This window comes from Chroicocephalus ridibundus, chromosome 1 (genome assembly GCF_963924245.1).
Source record: "Chroicocephalus ridibundus chromosome 1, bChrRid1.1, whole genome shotgun sequence".
Lineage (NCBI taxonomy): Eukaryota > Metazoa > Chordata > Aves > Charadriiformes > Laridae > Chroicocephalus > Chroicocephalus ridibundus.
Genome location: NC_086284.1, coordinates 24,269,646 through 24,296,912, shown reverse-complemented (window position 1 = coordinate 24,296,912; position 27,267 = coordinate 24,269,646). Strand labels below are relative to the sequence as shown.

Here is a 27,267-nt window from a genome sequence, read left to right as displayed (position 1 = left end):
ATGGAAAAACCGAAAGCTGAAAAATGTTGGCTGATATTTTTGGGAAAGGGAGGAAATAACTTAAAATCCATGAATGCTGAAACATTTGGAGAGGGGCTGATTTGAGCAAAATTTTGTGGTTTTCTATCAACATTTAACTTGGGGTCAGAGCTTTTAGGGTAAGATTTACCTAATCCACCCCTAATCTGACACGTAAAACAGGTCAAATAAACTGCACCCTAAGAATCCCTGTCTTTTGCCACATTAGAAAAAGGGGATTTAAGCTAACTAGATGAGATGCAGCTGTTTACCCTGCAGCTGGTTAAAGTACGGGGAGACAAAACTTACCCTTTGGTTTGAAACAGATGGAAACCAGTGGTTCCAAATGAGAGCTTTGGGATTTTGACTGTTATTACACTACATGGACTCTTCTATTTTGTATGGGCAGGAGAAATAATGAATACAAAGAAAAAAGTTTTCTAAATGCTTCAATTTAACTTCAATCTGTACTTTACATGAGCCCATTTATTGGATTTAGAAGGGGCCTCATTAACTGATGAGAAGCTGGGTTAGAGCTTTACTGTTTCTTTTCACTTTCTGAAAGCTTGATATCTCATTTCATCAGGTCACACTTTCTAATTCTAGCAGAGGTAAACCTAGACATCATTCATAAGTACATAATAACTGATGGGATGTATGAAGTGAAATACATATCCTTCGCATCCAAGGATTCACTGGTTAGGATTCTTACCTGTATCTTCTATGACAAACCAAAAAGACTTTTCCATGAATGCAGTAATTTAAATTGGAAATGCTCTTGAGTTTGCAAGGCATGGCCTAGTTCTGTACAGCATCTTATGTTTAGCCCTTTTGGAAGCTGCTGAGACATACCCTGTTTGAAATACAAAATATTCATCTATCTGCTTAAAAGCAGCTCATATAGGAGCAGTTGCAGTTTTGGGGCTCCTGAAAAAAGTCCTGACAGTGAACTCTGTCATTAGTTTTGGAAACTTGTCATAATAAAAAGCGCAATTATTTCTCTCCTCTCCTGCCATGTTCCAAGGCCCAGATTTAGTCCCAAAGCTTTTCAGTAATTCCCTCACAGCCTGTCTGTTTCACACCTGCTCAGGTTTCTTTTCCCCCTTTCGCATTTGGCCTCCGAGTCCTTTCACCTGAGCCCAAAGACTTCCACGTGATACCAGAGTGCTGGCACCCAGCTGCTCCGGCTGGTGTTCTGCCCAGGGGCTGGCTGCTTCATACACAGTGAAATCACGGGAAAGTGAGACAGAGCACTCATGGAATCAAACTAATAATGTATCTATCAGTAATTGTAATGAAATTACTTTTTTTTTTTTTAAATCTGCAGCAGCTGAATCTACCAGTAGTCTTGCTGGTGAATCGGAGATGTATTTCTTATTTTTAAAAAAAGCACAAGTAATATGATCACATCTATCCAGGCATCCCATTTAGGGAGGCAGAATCTTTAATTAAGGGCCTGATTCTGACTTTTACATCCACTAACACTAACCAGAAGTATTTCTGCTGAAGTCAACAGAAAGGTCTGACATAGTATAAGGGTGAAGGAAAAACTCAGGCATCCCCCATGTGACGAAAGTTTTTTGAATACTTATCTCTCAGTAAAAATGTCCTCATCCTCCAAAAATCATTCCCAACTGTTTGAAAAACACATTCTGCCCCAGTATTCCCCATCATGCCCCTAATCTGCTTCCACTCTTGTTTGGGCTTTTAACTAGAGGCAGTGGGGAGGACCCATCCCTCCCGTGGGTACTATTGTCTGTCAGGTCTGCTGGGACTGCAAAGCCAGGATTTTATTTTTCATTTATTTTTGAAGTAGAAAAACTTAACCAGCACAATTATAAATTAAATAAAAAAAAAAAAGCTTTTATTATGTCTGGGATTTTGCCAACATCCAAAGAAGAAAGTGAATGGCCGTATATTCACGTAAAACCCCCCCATATTTATGTGACTTTTTTTAACATTTCTCTTTTCAGTTCAGTATATGGAAGAAAATAAACTCTCCACATTTCCAGTAATTACAGTGCAAATAAATCTGGGATTGGTCTGGGTTAATTCTTAGGGGTTCTAGCTACAATGTTACAGCAGGATTAATCTAGACGGTTTGGTTTTGGTTTTTTTTTTTAATGCAGAGGGCTAGGGCACTAACATATTATTAATTAGAAGTCAATCTGTCCCTTGGGGGACTACATGCACTGCCTGCATTTTTAACTCGTATTTAGCTTTAAGACAAATGACGGATATTTTCCCCCTTTTAGTTTCTCAGTTGCTTCCTTATTTCTCTGTAATCCTTTTGTTTTGCATTGGGAAGAACAGCTGGCTAACACAGGGATTGTATGCAGGCAATTGATTTTTTCAGTCTGTTGGCTGAAGTGGAAAACATTCAATAATTTTCATTTGGGTCGAACTCGTGTTTTGCTTCATTTTAGGAGGGTTACCGTTATTTTCCTATCTCGCTCTTTAAAACAGCAAAACATAAGCCATTCATACAGAAAAGTTGTTTCAACAGAAAAAAAACCCTACAAAAATCTTGAACAAAATACTGTAACTTCATCCTTTCTCAGCTCAGATTGTTTAATTGATTTTAGAAACTCCATGATTGGTTTGTTCAACCTGAACATCCATTTCTTGCTGAACGGTTGGGTTTTTTTTCTATAAAATTGCACCCAGGATGGATGCTGAGGCTGAGTGACAGTAATAAAAGTAAAAAAACCTCACAGTGGCCACAAGATTCCTTTCACATGCAAAGGTGTTGTTGGCCGTTGCTGCAAGGATATTATCGGCAAGAACAAGAAGTATTCCTCGTCCTGAAGTCCTCACTAGCAAGTCTCTGGTCTAATACACAGTCTTCCAGGCTCATGAAATGGATTTCTTCCCATTTTGGCTAGACTGGACCAGTGTTTAAATACGTGAAAAGTCAGTAACTGTTTTTCATTTCCTGCACATTTATGCTGCAGAAGGGCACAATCATTTACCTGTTCAAGAATCTGTGCCTCAGCTCTCATTTGGTGTGACTTCTTGGAGAATTAGAGGACATTTTGGTTACCTAAATTGCACAGTTCTGCAGCAGGCACTTTCGAATTCTATAAGCTTGTGAGGTTCAGACATAATTTTCTGACAATAGAGTCCAGGCCTCTATTTTGAGAAACAGGTCTTGTTCTGCTCACTGTACACTTCCCAATGCTGCAGTCCTTCAGCCAATAAAACAAAGTAATGACAGTTTATTATTTCCCAGGAGACTGGACATACACTTCACAGGGACATACGCATCTCCTAGTCATGGTGATCCTTGCTTATCTGTACATTGCACTGATACCAGCTTTTCCCAGTGACAGTTCTTCATGTTAATCGGGCAGTGTCTGATGGGCAAGAAGCCTGTGGGGAGATGACAGTCTGATAGAGTGTAGGAAACTCGCTTTATCCCTCATCTTCTACTTGCCACTGCCTATTCTTTCTTCCACGTATCGCATTTTTTTAGATCCTTTTAGGAAGCTTTTCCCTGAGACATCCCCAAGTTTGAGCTGCCTGAGAGTGAGCGTGAGCCAGGCTCTGGACACGCTGAACTACACATTTATGCTGTTTATGCCCCTGCAGCTGGGGAGAGTTTGGTTTGCAGAAAAAGATGTGAAAATGGTCTGACCTGGGAAAACAGGGAGGAGTTAGACAGCAAATGGCCTCAAGGAGGTCCTAGCTGCTGCCCCATGGGCTGGAGAGGGAAGAAGGAAATATGCAGTATTAGAGCACATGGATCTGTTTGGAGGCAAATGCAAACAAGTGGCAAATATTAGAAATCCGGATGCTTTCCTCCCAGTACCTGAACAAGCAGACACTTCCCACTGCTAATGTGTTACAGCGAGAAGGCTCATATGGAAAATAGGAGGGATTCTTTAATTCCCCATTTCTTTTTCTGAAATTTTTTTTTGCTGTTTTTAGCTGTTCTCTTTTTTAAGTCCCAGTGGTTCCCTAAGCACATCTTAAGGTATCAGCAGAGATCTGACATTACTTATGTCTTCCTTAATGAGCCCATTGATTTTATAATCCAGCAAACAGCATCTCTTCCATTTCTGGATACTGTAATGCATTGAAGAGTTTATCTGTGCAGTAGAACACCTAACCACGTAAGAAGAAACTGCGTTGTTTGAAGTAACTTTTCCGGTAGCGGGCCTGTTTTTCCCAAGAATATGTTATTTCTCTGGGCCTCCCTGTACTCATCTTTAAATTCTAGACCCTGGCATTGTACCTATCTATGGCTTTTTAAAAGCCTGCTGCCTTTCTCCCATGACCAGCTGGGGTCTAGAGGCAGGGACTGCACTGGTCAAAGTCTTGCAATTCACTTTCTGCAATTTAGATTCACTGCTTATCATGAGGAAGATCTACCAGTTTTAAATTGATGTAGCGTCTTCAAGCCCTATGAATTATATATACACTATAGTATATGTGATGGTAGAAGCACAGCTGTAGAGAACGCTAACAAAAAGTAAGAAGTGAAGGACTTCCCCAGAAAATGGATAAACTCTGGCTTAAAACCAAGCATGTCCTAGGCACTATGTTGAGAGGGCTGCTCCTGGCCCCCTGGAGTCACTGAAGCTACTTAAAAATGAAGCACAAAGTGAAAAATTCCGGCACGGATTTTTCAGCCACCTCTGTCCTGTCACCCTGTGCGTGGTGCTCTTGTTCAGCACGTGAGGCAGCCTCGAAACACCAAAAAACTCCGGGGCTTCTGTCAAAATGAGGGACAAGATGGTTTGCCTAGCTGTCACTTCCACCACTAATTCACACTCGGTGAATCCTAAGATTTTTATTCAGTATTAATTCCGTGCCATATACAGCAGTCTCCAGGGGCGTCTGCCCGCTGTGATCACTGGGGAAAAGCATGGTGAGGCTCTGCCGGCTGGTTTGCAATTATTGCTGCTGCTGGTTCTCCTGATGGCCCTGGCTGCGGGGCTGCAGGGAGTGAGGCTGGGGCAGGACCGTGGTGGCTGAGGGACGCTGAAGAAGGCACCCTTGGCGGAAATGATGCAAAGCAGTGGCTGCCTGAGGATCACAGCACAGGTCAGTGGTGGAGCCAAGGCTGGGAGCTGGACCAGCAGTCTGTGACAGTAAGCTTCAGCAAGCAGCCCAAAAAAGCTATAGAGTATGTCCAGTGAACAAGGAGAGGACAGCTTTCAGCTCAAAGTCCTTAATTTCTATAAAAAAGTGTACACTTATAAATGCTAATTTTAAAATGACCTTTTCTGAATAATTTTGTTATATAGTGTGTCTTGCCTGTTTTTCTTCATTCATATTCATTCTAAAGATGAAAAAAATCCACCTTCGAAAGCATTTCTTCCACAGGCCCTTTTTGATATCCCCTTCAGCTGGAATAAACCCGCTGGTGTGGCTGTGCCACGTAGCTTGCCATGGGATCTCTTTCACCCTGTCAGATGTCCCTCAGACTAAGTCAGGTCAGGGGGGATGCAGTAGAAACAGCTCTCCCAACACAGCTGCTCCTTGTCTGCAGGTCATCAGGAGCTCCCAGCTGACTGTGGAGTCTCTCTGTGCTTTTAAATTACAGCTCCTCATTTGTTTTCACTTTGCAAGGTGTCTGTCAGCCTTTCTCCCCCCTTGCCAGGAAGACAGAGTTAGGACATTTTTCACCATCAGAAGCAGGCTTCCATTTCAGACCTACAGAAATGAAGGGAAGCCATAAAGAAATCCCTTCCACAATTCAGGGGACTGAGTTTTAAACCTCTGAGAAAAAACAGTAAGTAGTAGGTATTGCTTCCATAGGCTTTGCACAAGCTTCCTAGAATGTAAACCCAGAAAGAATAAAAAAGGACCACATGGAAGAAAATGTCTCTGGCTCCATTTCATCCAGCTCCTCACCATCCTTTCCCAAAAACCACCCTCCCTCACCTTGGAAGGCCGTTCGCACTGCAGATCCTGTATCCCTTTACAGTTTTGCAAAAAATGACAGCACGCCTTTTTGCTTCCAGGGGAAATCCTGGCCGAAAGCAGGGGGAACCGAAAGGGCGAGGGAATGCCACTCAGCTCGCTGTGTGAAGCTCCCATTGCACACGAGGACATGGGGATGACAGATGTGGCAGAGAACATTTTGTCCCAACCTCCTTGATCGCACAGCACTCAGGTGTCCAAGCAGCCCTAGATGTAAGAGCTATTTTGCATGAATACAACCACCTTCCAGCATTACTCTTCTGCAGTTAGTGACCGTTTTGTCTAAAGCTCTTCCTGTTGAGCCCTGCAAGGGCAGGCTGACCAAAGCATGTCATGAGTCCATCATGAATTCAGGTTAAAACAAAATAATAAAATAAAAAAGAAAAGAAAAAAAAAAAGGAATGTTTCATTTGTCTCTTTCAAAATTCTATGCTTCAATATTTCATTTTAGAGTGACTATCCATTTCCAGAGGTACATCGGGGTTATTTAAATCATATTTTAAAATGTCAAAAAATGGTTGAAACCAAATGTGTAGAAAAAAAATTCAATTTGTCAAAACACTTCTAAAGTAGCAATTTCAGGCTGACCTCAAGTCATTTTCCTCCATTAACACTTGGATTTTAAGTTGACTGAAAAACAAGCTGAGAGTCCACCCTTTCCGTCATGGGTGCAGACATTCACACCAAAAAGAAAGAGGGCACAATAACTTGTCTGTTCCATGCAGCTGTGAAGCATTAAGTCATCTGTCCTCTGCCTTTTGCATCTCTGAGTCTCTTTCCTTTGGACTCAAAGCTTGTAAGAAGAATCAGTAAAATATAAAGGATTGGTGAAATGTAGCAAAGGGCCAGTATGAGAGTGCAAAAATTGCAAGTTCGGACATACGGCCAAGTGTTACTTATTAGCATTTGTGTGCACTTTTTCCCGAGATACATGACCAGGTTTTGGTCTTTCAAATTTCCAAAGGATGCGTCTGTGCATCTGCACAAGAGCATTTTGTATTTTCTCTTTTTTATCAGGTTTTCTTCATCGCTCTAAAGAGCAGAAATATTACCAAGTGATGGGGGAACTCATGAAGTGGCACAATTGATAGGGGCACAGTCAAGGTGAGGAACTTACACCTATGGGTTGAGGTTCTGGTCTGACCTCCTGTCTCCATGGCTTCCGGGTGCTGGGCATATTTATGAGCTGCACTCTGTAAAATGTAACTCACTCCTCCTCCTCCACCCAAAATCTTGGCTTCTGTCTCATCTGTCCTTTCCTCTGTCTCTTGCAGAAGGCAAGAGAGACCTGCAAGTTGAATGATGTGCTCATATTGCTCTTATTGAACACTTGTAATTGTGAATGCAAATGGCACTTCTTCTCCACGAACAGAAAAAGGACTAAATTCACTGGATAAATTATTCACAACAGATAATTCAACCTGCTCTCTTGGGAGAATGCAATGAATGTCTGATGATGTTAAAAAAATCCCCCACAACTAATTCTTCCAACCAGTGAAGTCAATAGCAAAACCTTTTACTGACTTCAAAGGGAGCAGAACCTAGCCCCAAGCTGGAGAGCCCACATTATGACTTCTCTTTAGTGGTTCTCACTTGCATTTAGAGCTAAAACCCAGACACGCATTTGTGTTTTGAGGAGCCCAGACTAATGCTGTACAGCAGAGTTGGGCTGCCAGGGCACAGGCATTATTACAGCTCTGGCTGAAAGCAGGTCTGCTCTGCAGTCGTGGTGCAGAGCACTGGCCCCAAGCCGAAATAACCCGGCCTCAAGAGAGAGCCAAGGCAGAGGTGGTGTTTCGCCGGTTTGGAGCTCAGGGCAGGTTAATTTGGCCAGGTTTGTCCAGTTTGGAGAAAAGGAGGCTGAGGGGCAACCTCATTGCTCTCCACAGCTTCCTGAGGAGGGGAAGCAGAGATGGAGGTGCTGATCTCTTCTTCTCCCTGGCATCCAGTGACAGGACGCATGGAAATGCTTCAAAGCTGCTCCAGGGAAGGTTCAGACTGGACATTAGGAAGCATTTCTTTACCAAGAGGGTGGTCACACACTGGAACAGGCTTCCTCAAGAGGCGGTCCATGCCCCAAGACTGTCAGTGTTTAAGAGGCATTTGGACAACACCCTTACCAACAGGCTTTAACTTTTGGTCAGCCCTGAAGGGGTCAGGCGGTTGGACCGTTGTAGGTCCCTTCCAGCTGAATTGCTCTGCTCTATTCTATTCTATTCTATTCTATTCTATTCTATTCTATTCTATTCTATTCTATTCTATTTCTATTCTATTCTATTCTACTCTATCCTATCCTATCCTATCCTATCCTATTCTATTCTATTCTATTTCTATTCTATTCTACTCTATCCTATCCTATCCTATCCTATTCTATTCTATTCTATTTCTATTCTATTCTACTCTATCCTATCCTATCCTATCCTATCCTATCCTATCCTATCCTATCCTATCCTATCCTATCCTATCCTATCCTATCCTATCCTATCCTATCCTAACTTTGCATCTGGGATAGGTTTGCAGCCACTGAGGGGGTTTGTGACCAGGGTGCCGCCAGCCACCCCGACGTGGCTGTGCTGCTGGCCATCATCTCCGGTGGCAGTGCGCCACGGGCATGATTTGGGTGCCATGACTGAGTGCAGTGGATGCGGCGGTCTGGGAAAAGGCTTGCGTGGGGGCTGCTGCCATGCTCCCCCCGCCACGGCAGGGGAGGCGAGCGGAGCGAGGGCTGGGCTGTGCCCCAGCTTGTGCCACTGCTCCCCTCTGGTCACCGGCCGTGGTGACATGTGGCCTCAGGCACTGGGGAGAAACAGGGACGCGGGGACGGCGCGAGTCGACCCGATGAGGTGCGAGAGGCGGAAGCAAGGGAGGGAGCGGTGTCGGCACCCTTCGCCCCCGCCGCCGGCGGTACGCACCTCCCGGGCTCGGTCTGGGTGTCCCATGTTTCCACACGTCCACCCCTGCCCTGTGGCGCACTGTCACCTGCAGACTGTGTCGTGTCCCCCCCCCTCCGCCCCCCCGTCCCTCTCCCGCCATCTCTCGGCGCTGCGGGTGCTTCGCTGCGCTTCACACGGCGCGGTTTTAGTCTCGCAGGTCCGAAGCGCGGGGGGACTGCGCCGGGGGGACACAGACGCGACCCAAAACGCTCTTGTAAATACAAGCCGAGCTCTGCCCGGCCGGGTGCGGGGCCGCGACGCCCTCCCGGGGCACCGCGGGGCCCGGTTTTGGGTGGGAGAGGGGAAGAAGGGGCGACTTGAAGCGGCGACGGGGCTGCAGCCCGGCGAGCACAGCGGGCTGGCCGTCGCCGCCAGCCCCCCGCGGGGGACACCCGGCGGCGGTGGGGACGGCGCGGCCCTCTCCGCTCCCCAGCCCCCCCAGCCCGCCCCGACACGGGGTGCCACCCCCCGGCGCCGTGCGGCAGCGCGGCCCTGCCCACGCGTGGGGGGAGCGGCGGCGGGAGGAAAGGGGTTAAGTTTATATAAGCCGTTTTGGGGAGGGGTGGCGGCGGGGGCGCTGCCGGCGGAGCTGCGGCGGCGGCTCAGGTTGGTTCCGAGTGGGCGAGGGCGGCCCGGCGGAGGAAAAGCAGCTTATCCCCCCGCCCCGCTTCCCTCCGCCACCACCGCCGGGTTGCCATGGAGACGGGCGGGCGGCGGCGGCGGGGCTGTCAGTGAGGGATCGCACCGGGCACCGGCGGCGGCGGAGGGGAGGCCGCGGCGGCGGCGGCAGCAGCGGCGGCGGCAGCGGCAGACATGGACTCGCACTGCGACTGTGCCGAGCCTCCGGCCGCCGAGCAGCCGTCGGGGAGGATTAACAAAACCGCCTTCAAACTGTTCAAGAGGAGGAAATCCGGGGGCACCATGCCGAGCATCTTCGGGGTGAGGAGCAAAGGCGGGGAGGGGAAGGGCGCCGGCAAAGCGGGGATGGTGCGGAGCCGGACCCACGACGGCTTGGCCGACGCCGTGCTGGAGAGCGGCAAGAAGGAGGAACCGGGCGGCGGCGGCGGCGGCGACCCGCAGAGCAAGGAGCCGCAGGGCCCGGCGGGCGGCGGGCTCGGCCTCTCCCCCGGCAGCGCGGTGGCCAAGTCGCACAGCTTCTTCTCCCTGCTGAGGAAGAACGGCAGGCCGGAGAACGGCAAGGCGGAGGGCGCGGAGCAGCGGGCCGGCGGCAGACAAAAGAAGGGGCTGAAAGGCATCTTCAGCAGCATGCGGTGGCACAAAAAGGACAAAAACGGCAAGGAGGAGAGGGGGGAAACCTCGGAGATCCCGTCCGGTCTTATTATGCCGGGGTCTTTGACTGCCAGCCTGGAGTGCATCAAAGAGGAGACGCCAAAACCTTTGTCTGAAACTCCGAGCGGCGCGGCAGACGTGGGGCTGGAAGCGCCGCGGGAGAAGCGAGGCGGCGAGGCCCACGCCTCGGCCGAGGAGCCCGAAGCGGGAGGTGGGGAGTCGCGGGACAGCGGTGTCCCCCCCGGGGAGGACCCTGCTGCGGCTGGAAGGCAACCTGAGGAGCTCAGCCGCGAGCAACCGGACCCGGGCGCCAGAGAGGTTGGGACTGCCAAGGATGCGGCCATAACAGGTGACATTCCAATAACGACTATTCCCCCTGTTGAACCTCACTGTGATAGCGGTCAAGAGACGGCAGCCGCCCCTGACCCTTCCTCTGTTGATCCACCCTCAGAGCAATCGATTGATCGTATTTGTTTGATGTTTGCTGACGTGACTTCACTGAAAAGCTTTGACTCTCTTACAGGCTGTGGAGATATTATTGCGGACCATGAGGAGGATGTGGGCGGCGGGAGTGGCGGCTGCGGGAAGATCACCCCCGGGGCCAGCAAGCTGGGTGCCTCCAAGAAGCACCCCACCATGGTGGCCTACCAGGGAGGAGGGGAGGAGATGGCCAGCCCGGACCAGGTGGATGACACCTGCCTGCAGGAGTTCTGGGATATGCTGTCGCAGACAGAGGAGACCCCGACAGCAGGAGGAGGAGGAGGTGGAGGAGGGACAAAGAAGCCCGAGGGGTTGAAGGAGAACCAGGGTACTGAGGGGGCCCAGAACAGGGTGGCAGTGAAACGTGGTGGCCTCCACCAGATCCCCATTCACCTCAACCACAAAGAGGAGCCGAAGGGCAGGGAGAAGGAGCAGCACGAAGGCGTCCCAAACAGCGATGAGGGCTACTGGGATTCTACCACCCCGGGTCCTGAGGAAGATGGTTCCACAAGCATCCAGAAGGAGACCATTCCCAGGGACAGCTACAGTGGGGATGCTCTCTACGACCTCTATGCTGAGCCGGATGAGACCCCGCCAGCGGCGCCTACGGATGAAGCGGTCACTTGTGTGCCACGCTCCAAGCCTGTGTCTCCAATAACAACCACGTGCTCACTGAAAACACCCTCAAGCACATTGAAGGACTCCAAGATACCCATCAGCATTAAACACCTTTCGTCACATACTGCCAGCCACGCAGCAGACACCAGTAACAGCCATCATGTTGCACACCATCACCTGGCCAAAAGTGAGATGCATAGAACAAAAATCCCCGTCTCTAAAGTCCTGGTACGCCGGGTCAGTAACAGGGGCTTAGCAGGGACAACGGTGAAAGCTGCCACGTACCAGGACAGTGCCAAAAAGTAGTTGAATAAGAGGTGGAGACAAAGAAGGACAGCAAGGTCAGTGTGTGAAAGTCTGCATGGGAGACCACAAATAATGAATTAGTTTTACATCACCTGGAAAAGGCACCTGAAAGGCTGTACTCCATGGGCCTGCACTTCTGAATCCCTTCTTACTAGACTGTATGGCTGAATATAAAAAGTCGACGTCTTTTCGAGCACCTTTTTTTACATTTGTATCGTTTTTCTGCAGCACTAAGCATTGGGGAGGTTAATTTTTACATGCCTTTTTGGAAGCAGGACTTGGATTATGAACCTAAACGAGCACCCTTCCTCATGCAAAGCAGTGCCATCAGTTCTTCAAGGGAACAGAGTTAAAGGAGCGACAGGAGAGGTTCTCCAATACGCTTATCTTTTAATCATTTCTGGGGGAGGAGTGGAGGGTGGGCGCCTGGCTCCGATAATGGTGTTTCCTCTACAAGATGTTGGAAAAAATGCCAAGCAAAAAACAACCAACCTAACAGGTATTTTACCTGCTGTAGGAAGGAGAGCACTGCTCAGCGGCAGACTTGATTGACTTGCGTGCAGTAGCTAACTAAGGAGTTAGGTGGACTTGTCTAACAGGAAAACATATTTTTGTTTGTCTGTCTGTCTGGTTGGTTTTGATCCGGTCTAATGTAAGTGGGTAACAGAGACACCTGACCTAGGTTCAGATGTTTACATCAATACTTGTCCGATAATGCATACAATCAGGTTCAGGGAAATGTTTTACTAAATGCCAATATATACACACTGTTCACATTTATACAATAACTTGCTCGCCATGTGTAAATATATACATATTTTAGCAGATTTACTCAATGCTACAGATTTTTTATAAAAAGAAAAAAAACACCCGTCTGTATTATCTAGAGTTTAAGCAAGAGTTAGTTTTTATAGGTAGATAATTTTACAGTTCTAAAATAATGGAACTTTGTGTAAGTACCTTAAATTAGAGCAACACTCTGTTTTGTATAGGCTCACGCATCCCCAGATAAGTAAGTCTGAAGTGCTGATTTTATTCCAGTGGCACATTCCATGGGTCAGAGCTGAGGTTCTGACAGCACTGCCGCTGCAAACCTCTATTTTCAGGGGTTTAGACAAAGTTGCTCTGGGCTTAAACCTTACAGAGAAGGAACCCAGGAAAGAAAGGTGTTTTTTAATTATTATTTTTTAAAATATATAAAATTAGTTTTTGACTATTTAAAGAAAGCTTGGGTTCTTGTTGCTTTTTATTTTCATTCTTAATAATGTGAGAATAATTTTACTTTAAGAGAGAAAAAGAAATACAGTAAGCTAGTACATAAAATGGTCTGATGAGCTTGGGTCTTATGAGAAATGTATTAATAGCCAGGACATTTTTGAACAGTGGCTACTGTACATGGGCATTGACAACATTTCAAAGAAATTTAATATGGTTTTAATGTGCCTGAGGACATATTTTTATGATACACTGAAAAAGCTCCAAAAATCACTGAAGTCTAAAGGTAAATGTTATCTATTTACAAAATATTTTGATATAAGTATTTAATCATCAGACCACAGTTAATATAAAATATATGCTCCAGTGTATCTGAAAAATAATATACATTTTAAAAATATACATGTCTATATTATGTAGAGAATCCTAAATTCACGTCATTGAAGGTAATGGGTGTGATCTTACATAGCAGTTGGTTTTATTGTCTCTTAAATTGAAAGAAAGAAAGGAAAATAAATATACAGAATATACATTTGAAGGATATTAAGGTTATAGAGAAACGATAAAAAAGCCAGGAAATAACTGTAATAAGAATTGTATATATGTATATGTGTGGTTCACTGGGGAAATGACCTTATAGTCACAAGGGTAAAATTGGCATCTAGTTCTGAAATTACAGCAGGATTTAATACCGAACTGCACTGCCCCAGTGAACAGGGAGAAAGCGTGAGCTTTCCCGACCAGTCCCTGTTTTCGTGGTTTGAGGAAGAAACCTTAATACACTTCAAAGAAGATTATTTTATATGTTTTCTCTCTAACGCGTACGTGTGTGGTTCTCTACATGCCTGCTCACGCAGAGGTGCTGTACATATGCATGGTGTAGTCAGAACGCGCCTCCTCCTGGGGTCCCTGCCCCCGGGCGATGGTGCGCACCCCCTGCACGCTCGCAGTGGTGCACTGGTGGCCACGCGTGCACGCTCCCACGCACGGGCCAAGGGGACGTGCTGCGGAGCCGCCGCCTGGCATGCTGGCGGTGATTTCCTTTGCCTCGGAAAGGGATTTGCATTTGGCCCGACTCTGCTTGTGCGTTTTAGAAAGTTCAAGCTGAAATACCCAGGAAAGGATGAATGTACAGAGCATGGAATATTATCCTGGTCCTCAGCCCTAAACCCAACATTCCTTTTTTCTGTTCTTCCGTTTTCTTTTGACTGTAAGGGACACATCTTTCCTTGCATGCCAACTCTGCAGAAAATTCATAATTCCCCCTTTTGTTGTAAGGAGAAATTGTGCAGAGAGATTCTGTAGGGCACTGGAAGTTGAGAGGGAGGGAGGACGTGGTGAGCTCGGGATAGTACCATAAAAACTGGAAGCACTGAGTACAGGTAGTGGGAGTGGTGCATCTCTAAAACCACTAGAAGAGAGCAGCTGCCATCTCTTACAGGACTTGTGTGTGGCAAATTATTCATCCTGTGCATTTTGTTTGCATCGTGGCACGTCTGTATTGAGAAACTGATCGAGTGACACTAGACTAGCTCCCTCTCACCTAACGACTAACACGAATCATCATTAAAATGCTTTGGCTTCCCATCATTTTTCTCTCTCTCCTTTGTTTTCCGCCCCGTTTTTCCTTCCATCCCCTGCATGCTGGCTGGGGGCTCCCTCCTCGCTGGGACCCCCTGGTGCGGAGCGGGGAGCCCCGGGCTAGTGGCCGGGCTCCTTCTGAGGCCAGGTGCTCCCTGGCTGCTCTCTCGAGCTTTCTGTGGCATACCCAGTGTACGTACAATTTGCAAATCTCGTGGCGGTTCGTTTGGCTGCTTGCTATGTACATATTTTAAGGACAATCATATCCTTAAAAGGAAAATGGGAAAGTAGCTTGTAGTAGGGCGTCAGTATTTTGAATCCCTGCGACATACTGACGTTGATTCAGGGTAACGGTTGTGTGAGAGTAAAAATACAATTTAATGCTCAAATTAACTTTGTATTTATAAAACTCACTTTTGTCTTTAAGCCATCTATGTTTTTTATTTCGAAAGGTAATAGAAAATTTAATATTTGCTAGGGCTCTCAATTTTTGTAGAAATATATTTGTATAACCACACAATGCCTAGAACAATCATTGGAAGGAGGTTCAAAGGCTTTCTTTAGACCTATATTTAATTCCGGAAAGATCCCTGTAAAATACTGTGAGAGGCCTAAGAACAAACAGTTAATGGCTTGCTGGATTTAAAGGCTGAGACATAAAGAGGTAATAGTCCTGAGGCGTTCTGTGGTGGTTTGCATTCTTATTTATGTTACCCATATATTTTCCTTGGCTTTGGTAGGTATCGAGGTAGAAATGGTGTTCTGAGTCCCAAAGATAACATTCCCAATGCTGTCGTCATTTTGATTTTCTTCAAGAATACTTTTCTTTATTTGTTTTATTTGTTATTTTGTGGTCTGAATGATGCTTTGTAATTATCAGCTTATATGTCATTCATAAAGGATTTTATAGGTCAGGACTTGGCATTTAGTTATATATGTACTTTTTGCACTTTCAGGTCACTACTGGTAAATTTCGTATGTTCTTAGGATATTTCTATATATTGCGTAGTGTTTTATAGCTATCGACAGTGATTTCAGTGGTATACATTCCTGTCCTATATATCGGCACAAAAGATTTCCTTTCGGTAGCATGAAATGATGTTTTTGTGGACTTCTTTTGTCATGATAGCAGTTGCGTTTCCTGTACTATATGTGTGGCCTGCAACAGATATAAAGGGTCTTATTTTCCCTGCAGTGCGTATGCATTTTGCTCTTGCCAGTGATAGGACTCAAGCACACGTAGTAGATTTCAGAAGAAATTCCATGACTAGAATAAGAAAAAATCTGTGTTCAGTCTTATTCCATCAATCGCCAGCATTTTCTTCATCCACTGTGAGTATCCTCACTGCCATTCAGGGCAGTAGAGGACTGAATTTTAAAAGTTACATGCCTAGATGTACACTACAAAAATTAATTCGCTGATTATTTTTTAATGAATCTTACTAAATTATTTATCTAAGCTAAGCGAGTATTGCACCAAAGTCTTCAAAACGTCTGATACAGATGGCATTTTCGGTAAGATGCTATAAGTGCAGATGAGCCAAATTAACAGGCTTTGCTTAGCAAAGCAAAACCTTGTTGTTTCTTAAATTTGTAGTACTGAGTGAGCTTGCAGATCAGAGGGAGCCATTGATTCTGCTACATGGCCGTGCTCGGTGGTTATTTTTCCCCCCCTGTTCTAATGGACTACTCTCAGAAAAGGCTTTTCAGCAAGATAATGGTATGAAAGAGACAGTTCAGAGTAACAATAGCCACTTACAAGGCAGATGGTTATCTAACAGCCACAATGGGGGACTCTGAGCAAGGTGGCCTGAAAATGTATTTTCATGGTTATTGATATGAAAGGCTGAGGCTCCGGCCTTGGAAAAACAAATTGACACAGACTCAAAGACGCTGCAGAAATGAGTCTTGGCAGAGTTTACGGGTGACAGCTTCCGCAGGTTTTTAATTTTATTTTTTTTTACGTTATTTTGGCTTTTCCTTTTTTGTTGTTGTTTTTGCTTTGTTTATGTTTTCATTGTGATGACATAACCCCACATGTCCAGGCAGAATTGCACAACTGGCTCTTCTGAGATTCAATGCTGAGAATAAACTGTCAGTTGTCTTCAGTGGCCTGGGACTGGTCCCCGCTGAACTTCCCTCCCTTCCATTGAGGAGTGAGAGGGATGGGATGATGGGATTCCCTTGTCGTTCGTCCATGTGCTGTTTACTGTCAGCGGGACGTATCTGAATCTCTCTTGCTGTTTGTGTCCAGGGGACAGGTTTTTTTTAATCTGACTCACGGGAATTTTTTAGCTCGTCATTAGCTCACATGTTGTCTTCCCCATGAGCATTTCGGCTAGGAACGGTCAGCATTGATTTGGTGTTTCCTACGTCCATTTCATGTACAGAGAAATGGAAGAAGTTGCCATATGCGAAGGAATAAGAGCTATAACCACTCAAGCCACATCCTGGGGGCCTTTATTCCTGCAAAAGCAGGTTACTAAAGCTCTTCCTGCCTTAGAGAGCTTTTCCATCCAAAACAGTGAGTGCTATTGCCTGGGACCACATTTTTGTTTTCTCTCAGTCTCTCGTTCCCTCTCAGCCATACTGCAGTAGCTTGGGAAACAGATCTTTGACCTAGCCCTCCAGCACTGGAAAAGAGGAGCTGCTGCCAGTGTCTTCTTAAGGGGGCTTTGCTCCTACTTGGTCTGGAAAAAATGAATTCACCTTCAGAACAAGATGCAAAGATATTTAAAACTGAGATCTGTGCTGTGTGATCTCATACACGTGGGTGAAGATATGGAGTGATATTTTCTTGAGTGATATTTTGCATAGAGGAGAATATATCTCTCCGCTTTCCTGTTGTGGCCCGTCTATCAAATCTAGCAGGGAAGCATGACACTCCTCTGGGAAAGCCCAGAACCTGTTTGTTATGGAGACTGTACCCAAATTTTCTTTATCTTTGGTAAGAACGGCTTTTCTTTTTCCTATCTGTATATATTTAAATAAATAGAACCAAAGTCGCAGTGGAGAGAGGAAAAGGTTATGTACTTCGCAGGGCAAGGAGTTTAAACTGCTAGGCTGAAAGGTTTCTTGTAGCAGTGGCTAAAAGAAGATTGCTTTGCCTACTGTAACATCACATCCAAGCAATGCTCTGAAATAGAAGCTAATCCAGCTGTGGCCACAAAGCTAGAAAACGCCAAGAAAATGTGACAATCTCTTTCCAAGGCCCTGGTTTGTTCCGTGGCAAAGCTTCCGCTGATTCCAGTAAAAACTGGAGAAGGTCCTTAATCTCTTAATCTTGAAGGAAATAGGAAGTGGTTCTTAAATAAGTCTTCCCTTTTTTTAAAGATGAACATTATTCAGGTGTTTGTGCAGTCTTTTATATTATCGTAGTAGTATTTTCACTGATCTGAATGCAAAACTTGTCTTTCCATTGTTTTTCCATCTTAACAAGCAGCCACTCCCGCACATAACTCCAGCGCTCAGCATGTTTAAATTACAGCTAACACAATCACTGCCTTCCTTAATTTAACTTGTGATGGCAAAACCAGGACCAGATCCTTTCCAAAGTGCTAAATCCCCTGCTTACCGTGTCATTGTTCTTGTTTATTGATATGGTAACTAATGATGCCTCCCTTTAATTGTTTCACAGCTACATCTTAAATCTGTTTTTAGGGAGAACAGTGTGTAGGGACTGAACAGTAAGAACTTTAACAGATTTTTTATTATTTTGGATGATGTTGCATCAAAACAGTTGCTATTTCAGTATCAGGTTGTTTCCATGGGCTTTTTATGCAGATGCCTTGGAAGCTTTGAACATAATGTGCTCGTAAAAGAAAATTGGCTACATCTGCTTTGAATTAAGCCTGACCTTAAAATGTAAAAGCTACACATCTGGTGATGTTTCTTGGTTAATGGCAGCAAAGGGGAAAGTCTGCCCTAACTCACCTGCACCCCATGGACTGGGGGTACAAGGCACTGTCAGTGGGAGAATCTGCTGTCTGACCCTGCCGTGTGGTCCCAGCACAGGGTTCTGGGGTGTCACCATGTGGAGGTGGCTGCCAGGTTAGACAGCCGCAGGAAAAGCCAGGGTGGTGGGGCTGGGCTGGGCTGGGCTGGGAGGGTTGATAGGGTGGTTGGGAGATGGGATGAAAACAAAGGCTGGACCTCTGGTCCTTGTGGAAAAAGAGTGTTAAACTTATGTCTATAAAATCCAGCTCCTTTTTTTCTTGCATTGATGCTCCAAAGGCTGTGTTACACTGAGTTAGGAGCCAAACTGTGTGAGTCTGGGTGTGCTGAAGCCAGTGCTCCTGGTGGTGGACTACATTGTGACTGCTCTCATCAACACTTGCCCAGGAAAATTGTGGATGCCCCATCCCTGGAAGTGTTCAAGGCCAGGCTGGATGGGGCTTTGAGCAGCCTGGTCTAGTGGGAGGTGTCCCTGACCATGGCAGGGGGTTGGAACTCGATGATCTTTAAGGTCCCTTCCAACCAAAACCATTCTATGGTAACACTTGAGGAGTGCTCAGTGCCTTCCGTTTCTGAAGGCAGTTTTTAGCACAGAGACTTCCGCAAATCCTCTGTAGCCCAGCACTGACCCGTGGCATCTCACTGCTCTTCCATCCTCATTTTGCCAGGGGGATGCAAAGACCCAAGCCCTTGGCAGGGTGGTGAGCACTGGCTGCACCCTTGCACCCCAAGGGCAAGCGGGGAGGGAATGTAAGACACACCAAGTCCTAGGTAGAGTGCAAGTAACTTTCTTTCTGCAGCACGTGGCTTGATACAAGCAATATTATCCTGCTTTTCAAAAGAGGGAGCAAGGCTAAAGCTGTCACCTTTGTGTAAAATTGAAGTAAATCCTCTGCCATGGGACAGACTGCAACAGCTGGACAATCTCTCAGTCCACCAGTATTCCCTCTGAAATCAGTGGATCTGTTAGTGGTGTCGGTTGTTATTGAGTGAAGATCCCATAATTTGGCCCCATCTGAGTTTTCCTTGCTGCGTTTGTCAGCAGAGTGTCTCCGAAAAGCTCTGGTGTTGAGGCTTGTGGCCCTGTTGAAATGGGGGTTGAGGTATGAATGTGGATGGTGGAAAATGCACATTCAATAAGTCCAGAAAACACAGCATGGCTTCAGTCTTTTATCACAGCCCAGTTCTGCTTAAATATCATGGTGTGCCTGAGGAAAATGTATCAGGGACTGCTCCACGCTGCATCTGACAAACTGATGCTCTCGGGGCTTCCGATGTGCTGAAGGGACAGATGTGTCCTGTTAGAAGTCACTTAACCTGTTCCTGTAAGACGTGTTATAGCTGACAGATCACTGTTAATTACAATTTTCCCTCGTATTTTTTGTGTCAGCCACCTCCAGTAAGGTAGCATATGACCTATTGAAGATAACGAGCGGGTAAACCAAAACTCCTCGCTCGTCTTATCTAAACCGTTTGCTAATAATCTGACGAGTCTGTGTGCACCGACTTTTTCTTAGTGAAAGCTCACAACACTCTGGGGGGTGTTTTTATAACAGACTGTTAGACACACTCTGCCCCTTTCCACCTCTACAAACTTCGATGAGTATGTGTCTCCTCAAATCACTGTATTCTTAACGTATTTACAACCTAACTGATAGCAATAGATGTCTTTCTTCCCTGGCAGTTCACAAGGATATACTAATCAGTGTTTATTATATTTTTAATTCTGTAAATATTTATTTTGGTACTCTGTGTATTTATTGGCACTGATTCTGGTGTTTGCTTCTGTGTCATTGTAAATGTTGATGGTTTCAATAGTCTTGCTTCTAATGAATGTAAGGAACTCAGACTAACTGCACTTTTCTTCCATTCAAAAATCTTACAGTGAAAAATATTCCCACTGTCATATTATGTGTTATAATGAATACAGTTAATAAAATCAGTTGTCACTTTTCATTGATGAACGTGAAGGTTACTTTTTGATGTTCAAGCTAGAGATAGAGCCGATCTGTTCAGTGCACTGGAAAATACCAGGCTTTTGAAAGCAAGACATTAGAGAATTGTGTCCCCAAAATAGCATAAAAGAGCATACTTGGGCATGTGTGCACTTTCATTTTTTATGTAGAAGTGCCTTTAGCGGTTTTACTAATAACATCATAGAATAACTAGACTAAATTTGTTATTTAGGGGAGGGCTTTCATAAATGAGAGTTTTGGTCTTCTGTTTCATCAGCATATTTTTTTTTCTTTTATTTTTCTCCCTTTAAACCACTTAGACAATGGAAATGGACTGAGTTTCATTCTGTTTTTCAAATCAGCTTTGCTTCCTGGTTCTCCTGGTTGGGAAGCCAGCGGGGAAGCTAGTTTTCTTGGCATAAATTGACTTTGTAGTTGCAGTTTTGGTGTGACAGCCAGAACATGCATTTTGCTGTAAGCTACAGTTCCCACCTTTAAAACTGGGACTTGACGTCTATGACTGTGAAGTGACATTTATTAGAACCTCTGTTTTGCAACTTTCTCTAATTTCTGGCATCTAGAAGATGCATAAAGCATTTGCATCCGTCTAGTTTTAATCCTTAAGTTTATTTACTTCACTTAGCTATGTAGCACTGCCTTGCTAAGGGCTCTCCCATGTTACTACTTGTCCATGGAAGATACCAAATCAGCCGGAATAAAAACTGGAATAAAGTCTGCTCAAAAGTTTTCAAGGAACAACAAAACAAAAGGTATGGTAAGCTCATTATGCAAGTAAGGAGCAGGACGTGGTGACACAGTATAAATTGATCCTGTGTTCACAAAAGCATAACTGCTCTTTCCAGTAGCTGGAATGAGGAAATAAGTGTTTTAAAGAAATGTTTTACCAGTGATTTAATGCACAAGCAATTTTACATTCAGGCCTTCTCAGCCTATATCCCCTATTGCATGTTCATGTCTTTTATCGCATGCACCTGGAAGCAGATGAGTTGTGGTTTAAATTATTTCCTGCTGCAGAAGATTGCCTGGTGATTACCTTACTTGTGTCAATGTATAGCTACTAGGATTTTGGGGGGCAAAGGAGTTGCAATGAAGTGCAGGGCAAAAGTACAGCGAGCTCGTGAATCTTGATAACTGTAGATCCTTGTGATGCAGCTGTTAACGTGTTCCACAAAACCAGACTACGGTAGCCTGGCAGATCCACTGTGACAGAAAAAATTGAAAAGTCTGTTAAAACCAGGAGTCTTGGCCCAAATATTCTTTTTGAAATCAAGATGAAGAGGCTGAGTTTCTGATATTGAACTAAAAGTCACTTACCAGTTAAGACCCAGATCTTAACTGGGTCTTAAGACATCCCTGACAGTACATCTCTATGGTTTTCATGGCCGCCTTACTGGAAATGTTTTTGCAATGGGAGTGATGACCTGGAAATCTCCCTGTGACCCATTCATTGAAGATGAATGCTCCACCAGTTTGCAAATCTAGCAAGCAAGAAAGAGAAGAGAATATTCTTGACTCCTAATAATTGGTAAGGTATATTGGCAAGACTAATGGACCAACTGACCACGAGTGAGTGCTAGTCTCATTTTAAATCCTTTCCCTTGAATCATGGTATTTTTCCCTTTCAAAGTGATCATACAGGAGTTATTTACTAGGAGCTCACATTGAGCAGACGCCTTCTCCTACCTACCACGTTGCACATCTGCTTCCAATTAAAACCATTCCACAGTGCCCTGAGGGGGATGGGAAGGAGACTCAAAGGCTCTGCAGAGGGTGATTGCAGCAGCCGTGGATGCTGCTGTGGCAGCTGAGGACTAGGAACCTGCTTCATCTCTGATGACACATCACTCCTTTTGCTCTGCAAAGACCCTTAGCACTTGGCTCAGATTCTCGGTCAGATCCTGGGAACAGGAGGTCTGTTCTGACTAATGAAGGAGACTTGTCCTTGACCAATGTGTGTTTTTTCTCCAGCTTAAATGAATATTTTTAAAGATATAGATGGAGTCCCATAGCTACTATTCTAAATAGAACAAGACAAATGCAAGGATTCTTTTGAAGTGTAACTGCCCGCAGGTACTAACAAACAACCCATGCTGATGCTGCGTCCTTATGCAAAGACTCTTCACTAAGTGGCTTTATGCAGCACTCCCACGTGAATCCCAGGTGAGATGACCTAGAGCCAAGGGTTGCCACCAGAGGGGAGGGAGGGCTTGTGCCTTCCGACAAAGCACTGGTCCAGATCAGGGAGATCCGAGTCCCTTTTACACTACTTACTTTCCAGGCAGTTGTGACCTGATTTACAGAAGGCTGCAAGTACCACGTTTTAAAGTCTGATCCACAAAATCAGCTGTACCCAGCTGTGGTGTTGCTCGGAACTTGTGGTCTGAGGTTTATGATAAAACTTCACTATCACTTAAGCACCTGCACTGGGCAGGCTCAAAGGCATCGTGTGGCTGGGTCTGCTCTCCCGTGTGTCACAGTGGGAGTCACAGACAGGCTCTTCCTCCAGCCCCATCAGCCTTCCCTGTTGGTGTGACTTGAAAATCATAGGTCCCTTGTGCAGAGGGGAGACTTGAGTGAAGATCCTCTGGGTGAAGATGCCAAATGAGCAGAGGCTGACTGGGTGGAAGAGCGGCAGCGTCGTGGATGTGGTGGGAGAGGTTGAGGCAGCTAAACTTAGGGCAGCCAGAAGCCTTGCGGGCAGCGATGTCCTCCTGCTTCACAGGGAGACGGTTGCCTCCAGGGCAGTTATGTGGCTCAAGGTGCTTCAAGAACATAGTCAGCTGTAGGCTACCTCAGCGTGGGAACAAATGGTGCTGAGCTCCTTGCATGGAGCTGGGAACATGCAGGGTGACATGCAGAATGCAAAGTAAACACAAATCCTATGACCGAACAGTATTTTAAGGACAGAATTATGCTACATCTGTATGTCACGTAAAGCAAATCTGTTCCGTTCCTGCCCAGCTCCATGTGTTCACTTGTAAAGATAGAAAACGCAACCTAATTTTGCAACAAAATAGGTTTGAATAACTAAAGGCAAATGTGTCTTAGTAAATATGAGTAGTGAAAAACCTGCTCTTGATTATGGCTGTGAAGATGCTGGCCACAGTCTAAAGTGGCCATGAAGAAAACATCCGTTCTACTAAAACGTTGTAGAGGATGAGAAAAATGATGGTTACAAAAACCAAATGGATTGTTCTGAGTATTTCTTAAGGAAATATAGAGACAGGTAAGAACTGAACTAGTTTTTGTCTGTCTTTACAGTAGGAATATATTACATCTACATCTGTCTTTCTCTGAGTTTCTACTCTTCACATTCTTCACTAATAGATTTTGTTTACTGGCAGGTTACAAGTCGTACAAAAATGCAGCACTTAACAGTGAAGAAATCGGTCCTGCTACTCTTTTGCTTATAGATGTCTTTTTTTTTTTCCTCCTTGTTAACAAATTAAGCTTTTGATCCTTCCAATTAGACCATATCCAGTCATTATCATGCCACATTTAGGGTCTGATTACGCAGCTGCTGCGTCTGAACAGCTTCGTTCAAATCAGTAAGAAATGCTCCGTTGCAGCAACTGCAGAAATGGTGCTTGCATCCTTCACAGAGCTGCCTATTGCTGCTTTCTTGGGGACTTAGAATATTTATGTCTATCATCACTACGTGATGTTGAATTTGCCTGTTGGTTGGTTGTTGTTTTTTTTCCCTAGGGTCTGATAGAAAACCCCATAAATCTGCAAGTTTTATGAAAAAACAGTTGGACCAGATTACACAGTTCAGTTAACTTGTCTATGCTGGATCTTAATTCTCTCTCAAGATGTAACATGTATTCAGACCGATTTAAAATAAATGACTGTATCGGAAAACAAAACAGACATCAGAGCACAAGCATAAAGGCAAATGTCAGCCCCTGGCTCTGAAATGACTGGGACCCTCAATCCGAGCTATGAAACCTTGCATTTCTGCCTCAGCGCAGGCAAACACACAGCGCTATTTATAGCACAGCCTTTTACTACCCTTCTGTTAGAATAGGCTTCATCGGAGGATTTACATGACTCACCAAAAGCAAAAGCCTTTTGTACTTGGTTTCCATAAGAGAAGGCCAGTGTGAAGCTGGTGTTCACTGGGCTGAATTACAGAAAATATCAGTTACTAGAAAACCAGTTACAAATTCAAAGGCATCTGTTACCATGGCATAGGTCTCCTCTTCCCTCTCCATGCCCCAGATTTAGCACTAACGATGGCAGCTTAGTGAAAGCTCAAAAAGAACGGTTCTTACCTCTGAAAAATAAAATGCATAGTCAAGGAAGACCACACGTTTTCATGGCAACTAAGGAGTAAAGAAAGGGTTAAGACCTAGGAGATGGCTCTGAACCAATAAACAGCACAAAAGATTCCTATTAGCAAATCAAGAGCCCAATGTGCTCTCCTTTCCCCCCTTGTATCTTCAATTAAACCCTTTGGGCCACAAAGTTGCTCTTCCTGCCAAGGACAACAACCAGCACGAGGTGATTGTTTTAGATTCTGCTACATACTCTGAAGTCGCATGAAAATGAAAACCAACCCTCCCTTCACCCTCTGATCCGACTTCCAGGGCAGGGCAGGCCCATCAGCTAGTCCCCATCCTTTCATCTCGCCGTGCCAGCTGCAAGCACCCAGGCTTCCCCCAGAGATGCCGCTTTCTCACAGAGGCGTGCTTCTTCCTGCCTTCCAGACGGCAGCAGGCTTCTTAACAGGCTCCCCGATTTCTCTTTCCCCCTTGGGATTTCATTTCAGTGTTATCTTGTCACACCTGTTTTTCTCCAGTCGGATGACGTGCAGGAGCACGAGATGTACGAACGGTGACCGACGTGCAGCTCCCGTGGCAGTTTCAGACCTCCCCGCTGCAGAAGTGGCCCCGTGCAGCCAGGATCACTGACGCTCTGGTGGGCCACTGACAGCCCCTGCCCCGGCTGTCGAGCAAAAGTAAGGACCACTTTGTTGAGGTTTGCAGGTTGCTTGTTTCCTTGTCTTGTTCTGCATCACTGAACTTTACTCTTTCCTCCCTAGGGCTTTTCCGCAGGGCTTCTCGAGGCTCCCTGCTGCTGTTACGGGGCTGTTTAACATGGCTCGGGAAGGAGGAGAGCGGCTGCAGAACAGGGCAGGGAATTGGAGTCAGGCTGTGATATCCTTTCACAGATGCCCTCTGTGACCTTCAGTGCAAAACTCCATCTCTTTTCTTTTCCCACCTCTAAATAGGTATCGTGATCCTTCTACAGGAAAGGTTTTATGTGGCCAAATCCTTCAATTTTTACCCCACTGCCCGTGAAGCAATTTCAGACGTGAGTGCAACAGCAGCACCCCCTCATTCTCCCCATCCTGCCTAGATTCACCAAGGGCAGATGTGGCCATAAATTGAACAAGAAGAGGGGAGGAAAAACACTCTTTCCCGTCTTTTTTTGCATGGGAATGGTAGTGGTAAATATCCAGGGTGAGGCTTTGGCTGAGGAGGGGCGTGGAGCTGCCTCTTCCTCCCCCTGGCTATGGTGCTGGTGCCCCCGGAGCTCTGCAGATGTGGGATTAAAGAGACGGAGAGGAAGTGCGTCAAGAAGAATTGGCAGCATCGTGGAGCAGTGGGAGAAGGGTGTATAGCCCTTCCTCAGCTGAAGCCCTACAGTGTGAATCTTTCTCCTGCCAGGAGCAGGAGAGAGAGATGTGGGGGCTAAAATGACTTGAGCTTCTTGATACATCTGTCCTTAGACCTGGCCTTTCTGGTGAGCAGCGTCCTGCACAGCTTTGATCTGCAGACAGCTACAGACTATCCACTTTCATGAAACTAATTGAAGAAACACCAGAGTAGGAAGTAATACCAGTCACAAAGGGATGGTCTGCCTCCTCCCTCACTTCCAGTTTTCCATTAGGGATGGCAGCAATAGTTATTCATTGCTCCCACCACACAGCCAGAAGGCAGCTGTCCTTGGGATTTGATGAGCCAGGCATTGAGCTTTGCAGAACGATGTGGGGCTATGGCTCTGGAAAAGGGTGATGTAGGAACTGATATATTGGTTGAACTGGTGACCACCTGATCAAGTAGTCTATTGCTGTCCACAGCTGCCAGCAGAGGAGATAGTTTACAAAGACACATGGAGATGCTATTGTGGATAATTATGGAGCATCTTTGGCAGAAGAGGTACCTTTGTAACTTCAGGTAGCGATATGTCTCTGTTTTCATGAAAATTGATTGTATGGCTTGTTACTGCTGAGGAAATTATTCCCACTTGCATAAATATTCACTTTTAGTGAATCGTTTGAGGTTTTTTGCTTCAGTAATCTCCTGTGGCTATGAGTTCCACATATTCATTAAGCTTCACTAAAAGACAGAAAGAAAAAAAAAAACTTTTTATGAGATATAAGGGAAACGCTGAGGAAATTTTAGGTGCTAGGTAATAAATTTTTAATTGGGCAGGCTCATAAAGAAGGAAAGGTAAGAGAAGGAGAACATCCCGATGAGGTGTATTATGCCATGAGGTTGTTTGAAACGGCCTCATTACTCACACATGACTCATGCATTTACAAACGAAAAAGTCAAATTTTTTTAGGGATATTGGTCTGGAGCCAAAAGGGGTCTCCAGGCGTTCAGCCAGCAGCCAGGACTGGGGGTGATACTGACCCAACGCAGCTTCCTTCCTGCGCTGGGCAGAGCTGGCCGGGCTCTGCCGCTGTGGCTTTCGCCTTCCCTTCCTGTCCCGCCGGCAGCAGGAGAGCGGTGTTATGAAATGGAGGTACTGGGAAACAGAATTTGTTTCCAAATCACATAGTGCTTCGTGCTCTGGTAGTTTTTAACTGTCTCCTGGCTGGGTTTATTCTCCTCCTGTGTTTCAAGGGTCAGTGTTGGAGAGCTGGGTGCTGCCACGGCCAGGGAGTTGAGGAGCCACCTCCAGCAGCATCTCAGCAGGGGAAAGCTGCTGCCTTAACTCTCTGGTAAATTGCC

At 45.6% G+C, this 27,267-nt stretch overlaps 1 protein-coding gene across 1 annotated transcript; it reads left to right on the top strand.

Annotated features, from left to right (window-relative positions):
• The first annotated feature begins 9,450 nt into the window (after positions 1 to 9,450).
• On the top strand, positions 9,451 to 20,286 carry AMER2 (APC membrane recruitment protein 2). The gene is made up of 2 exons (XM_063331380.1): positions 9,451 to 10,521; positions 10,696 to 20,286. The coding sequence occupies exons 1-2, from the start codon at positions 9,696 to 9,698 to the stop codon at positions 11,574 to 11,576; spliced, it is 1,707 nt and encodes a 568-aa protein (XP_063187450.1). The 5' UTR covers positions 9,451 to 9,695; the 3' UTR covers positions 11,577 to 20,286.
• Positions 20,287 to 27,267: the final 6,981 nt, after the last annotated feature.

Excerpts from the sequence above, each read along its gene's own strand:
- AMER2 (XM_063331380.1), top strand. The coding sequence starts at position 9,696 with ATGGACTCGCACTGCGACTGTGCCGAGCCTCCGGCCGCCGAGCAGCCG. Across the intron at positions 10,522-10,695 it reads CAAGGATGCGGCCATAACAG|GCTGTGGAGATATTATTGCG; the intron begins GTGACATTCCAA and ends ACTCTCTTACAG.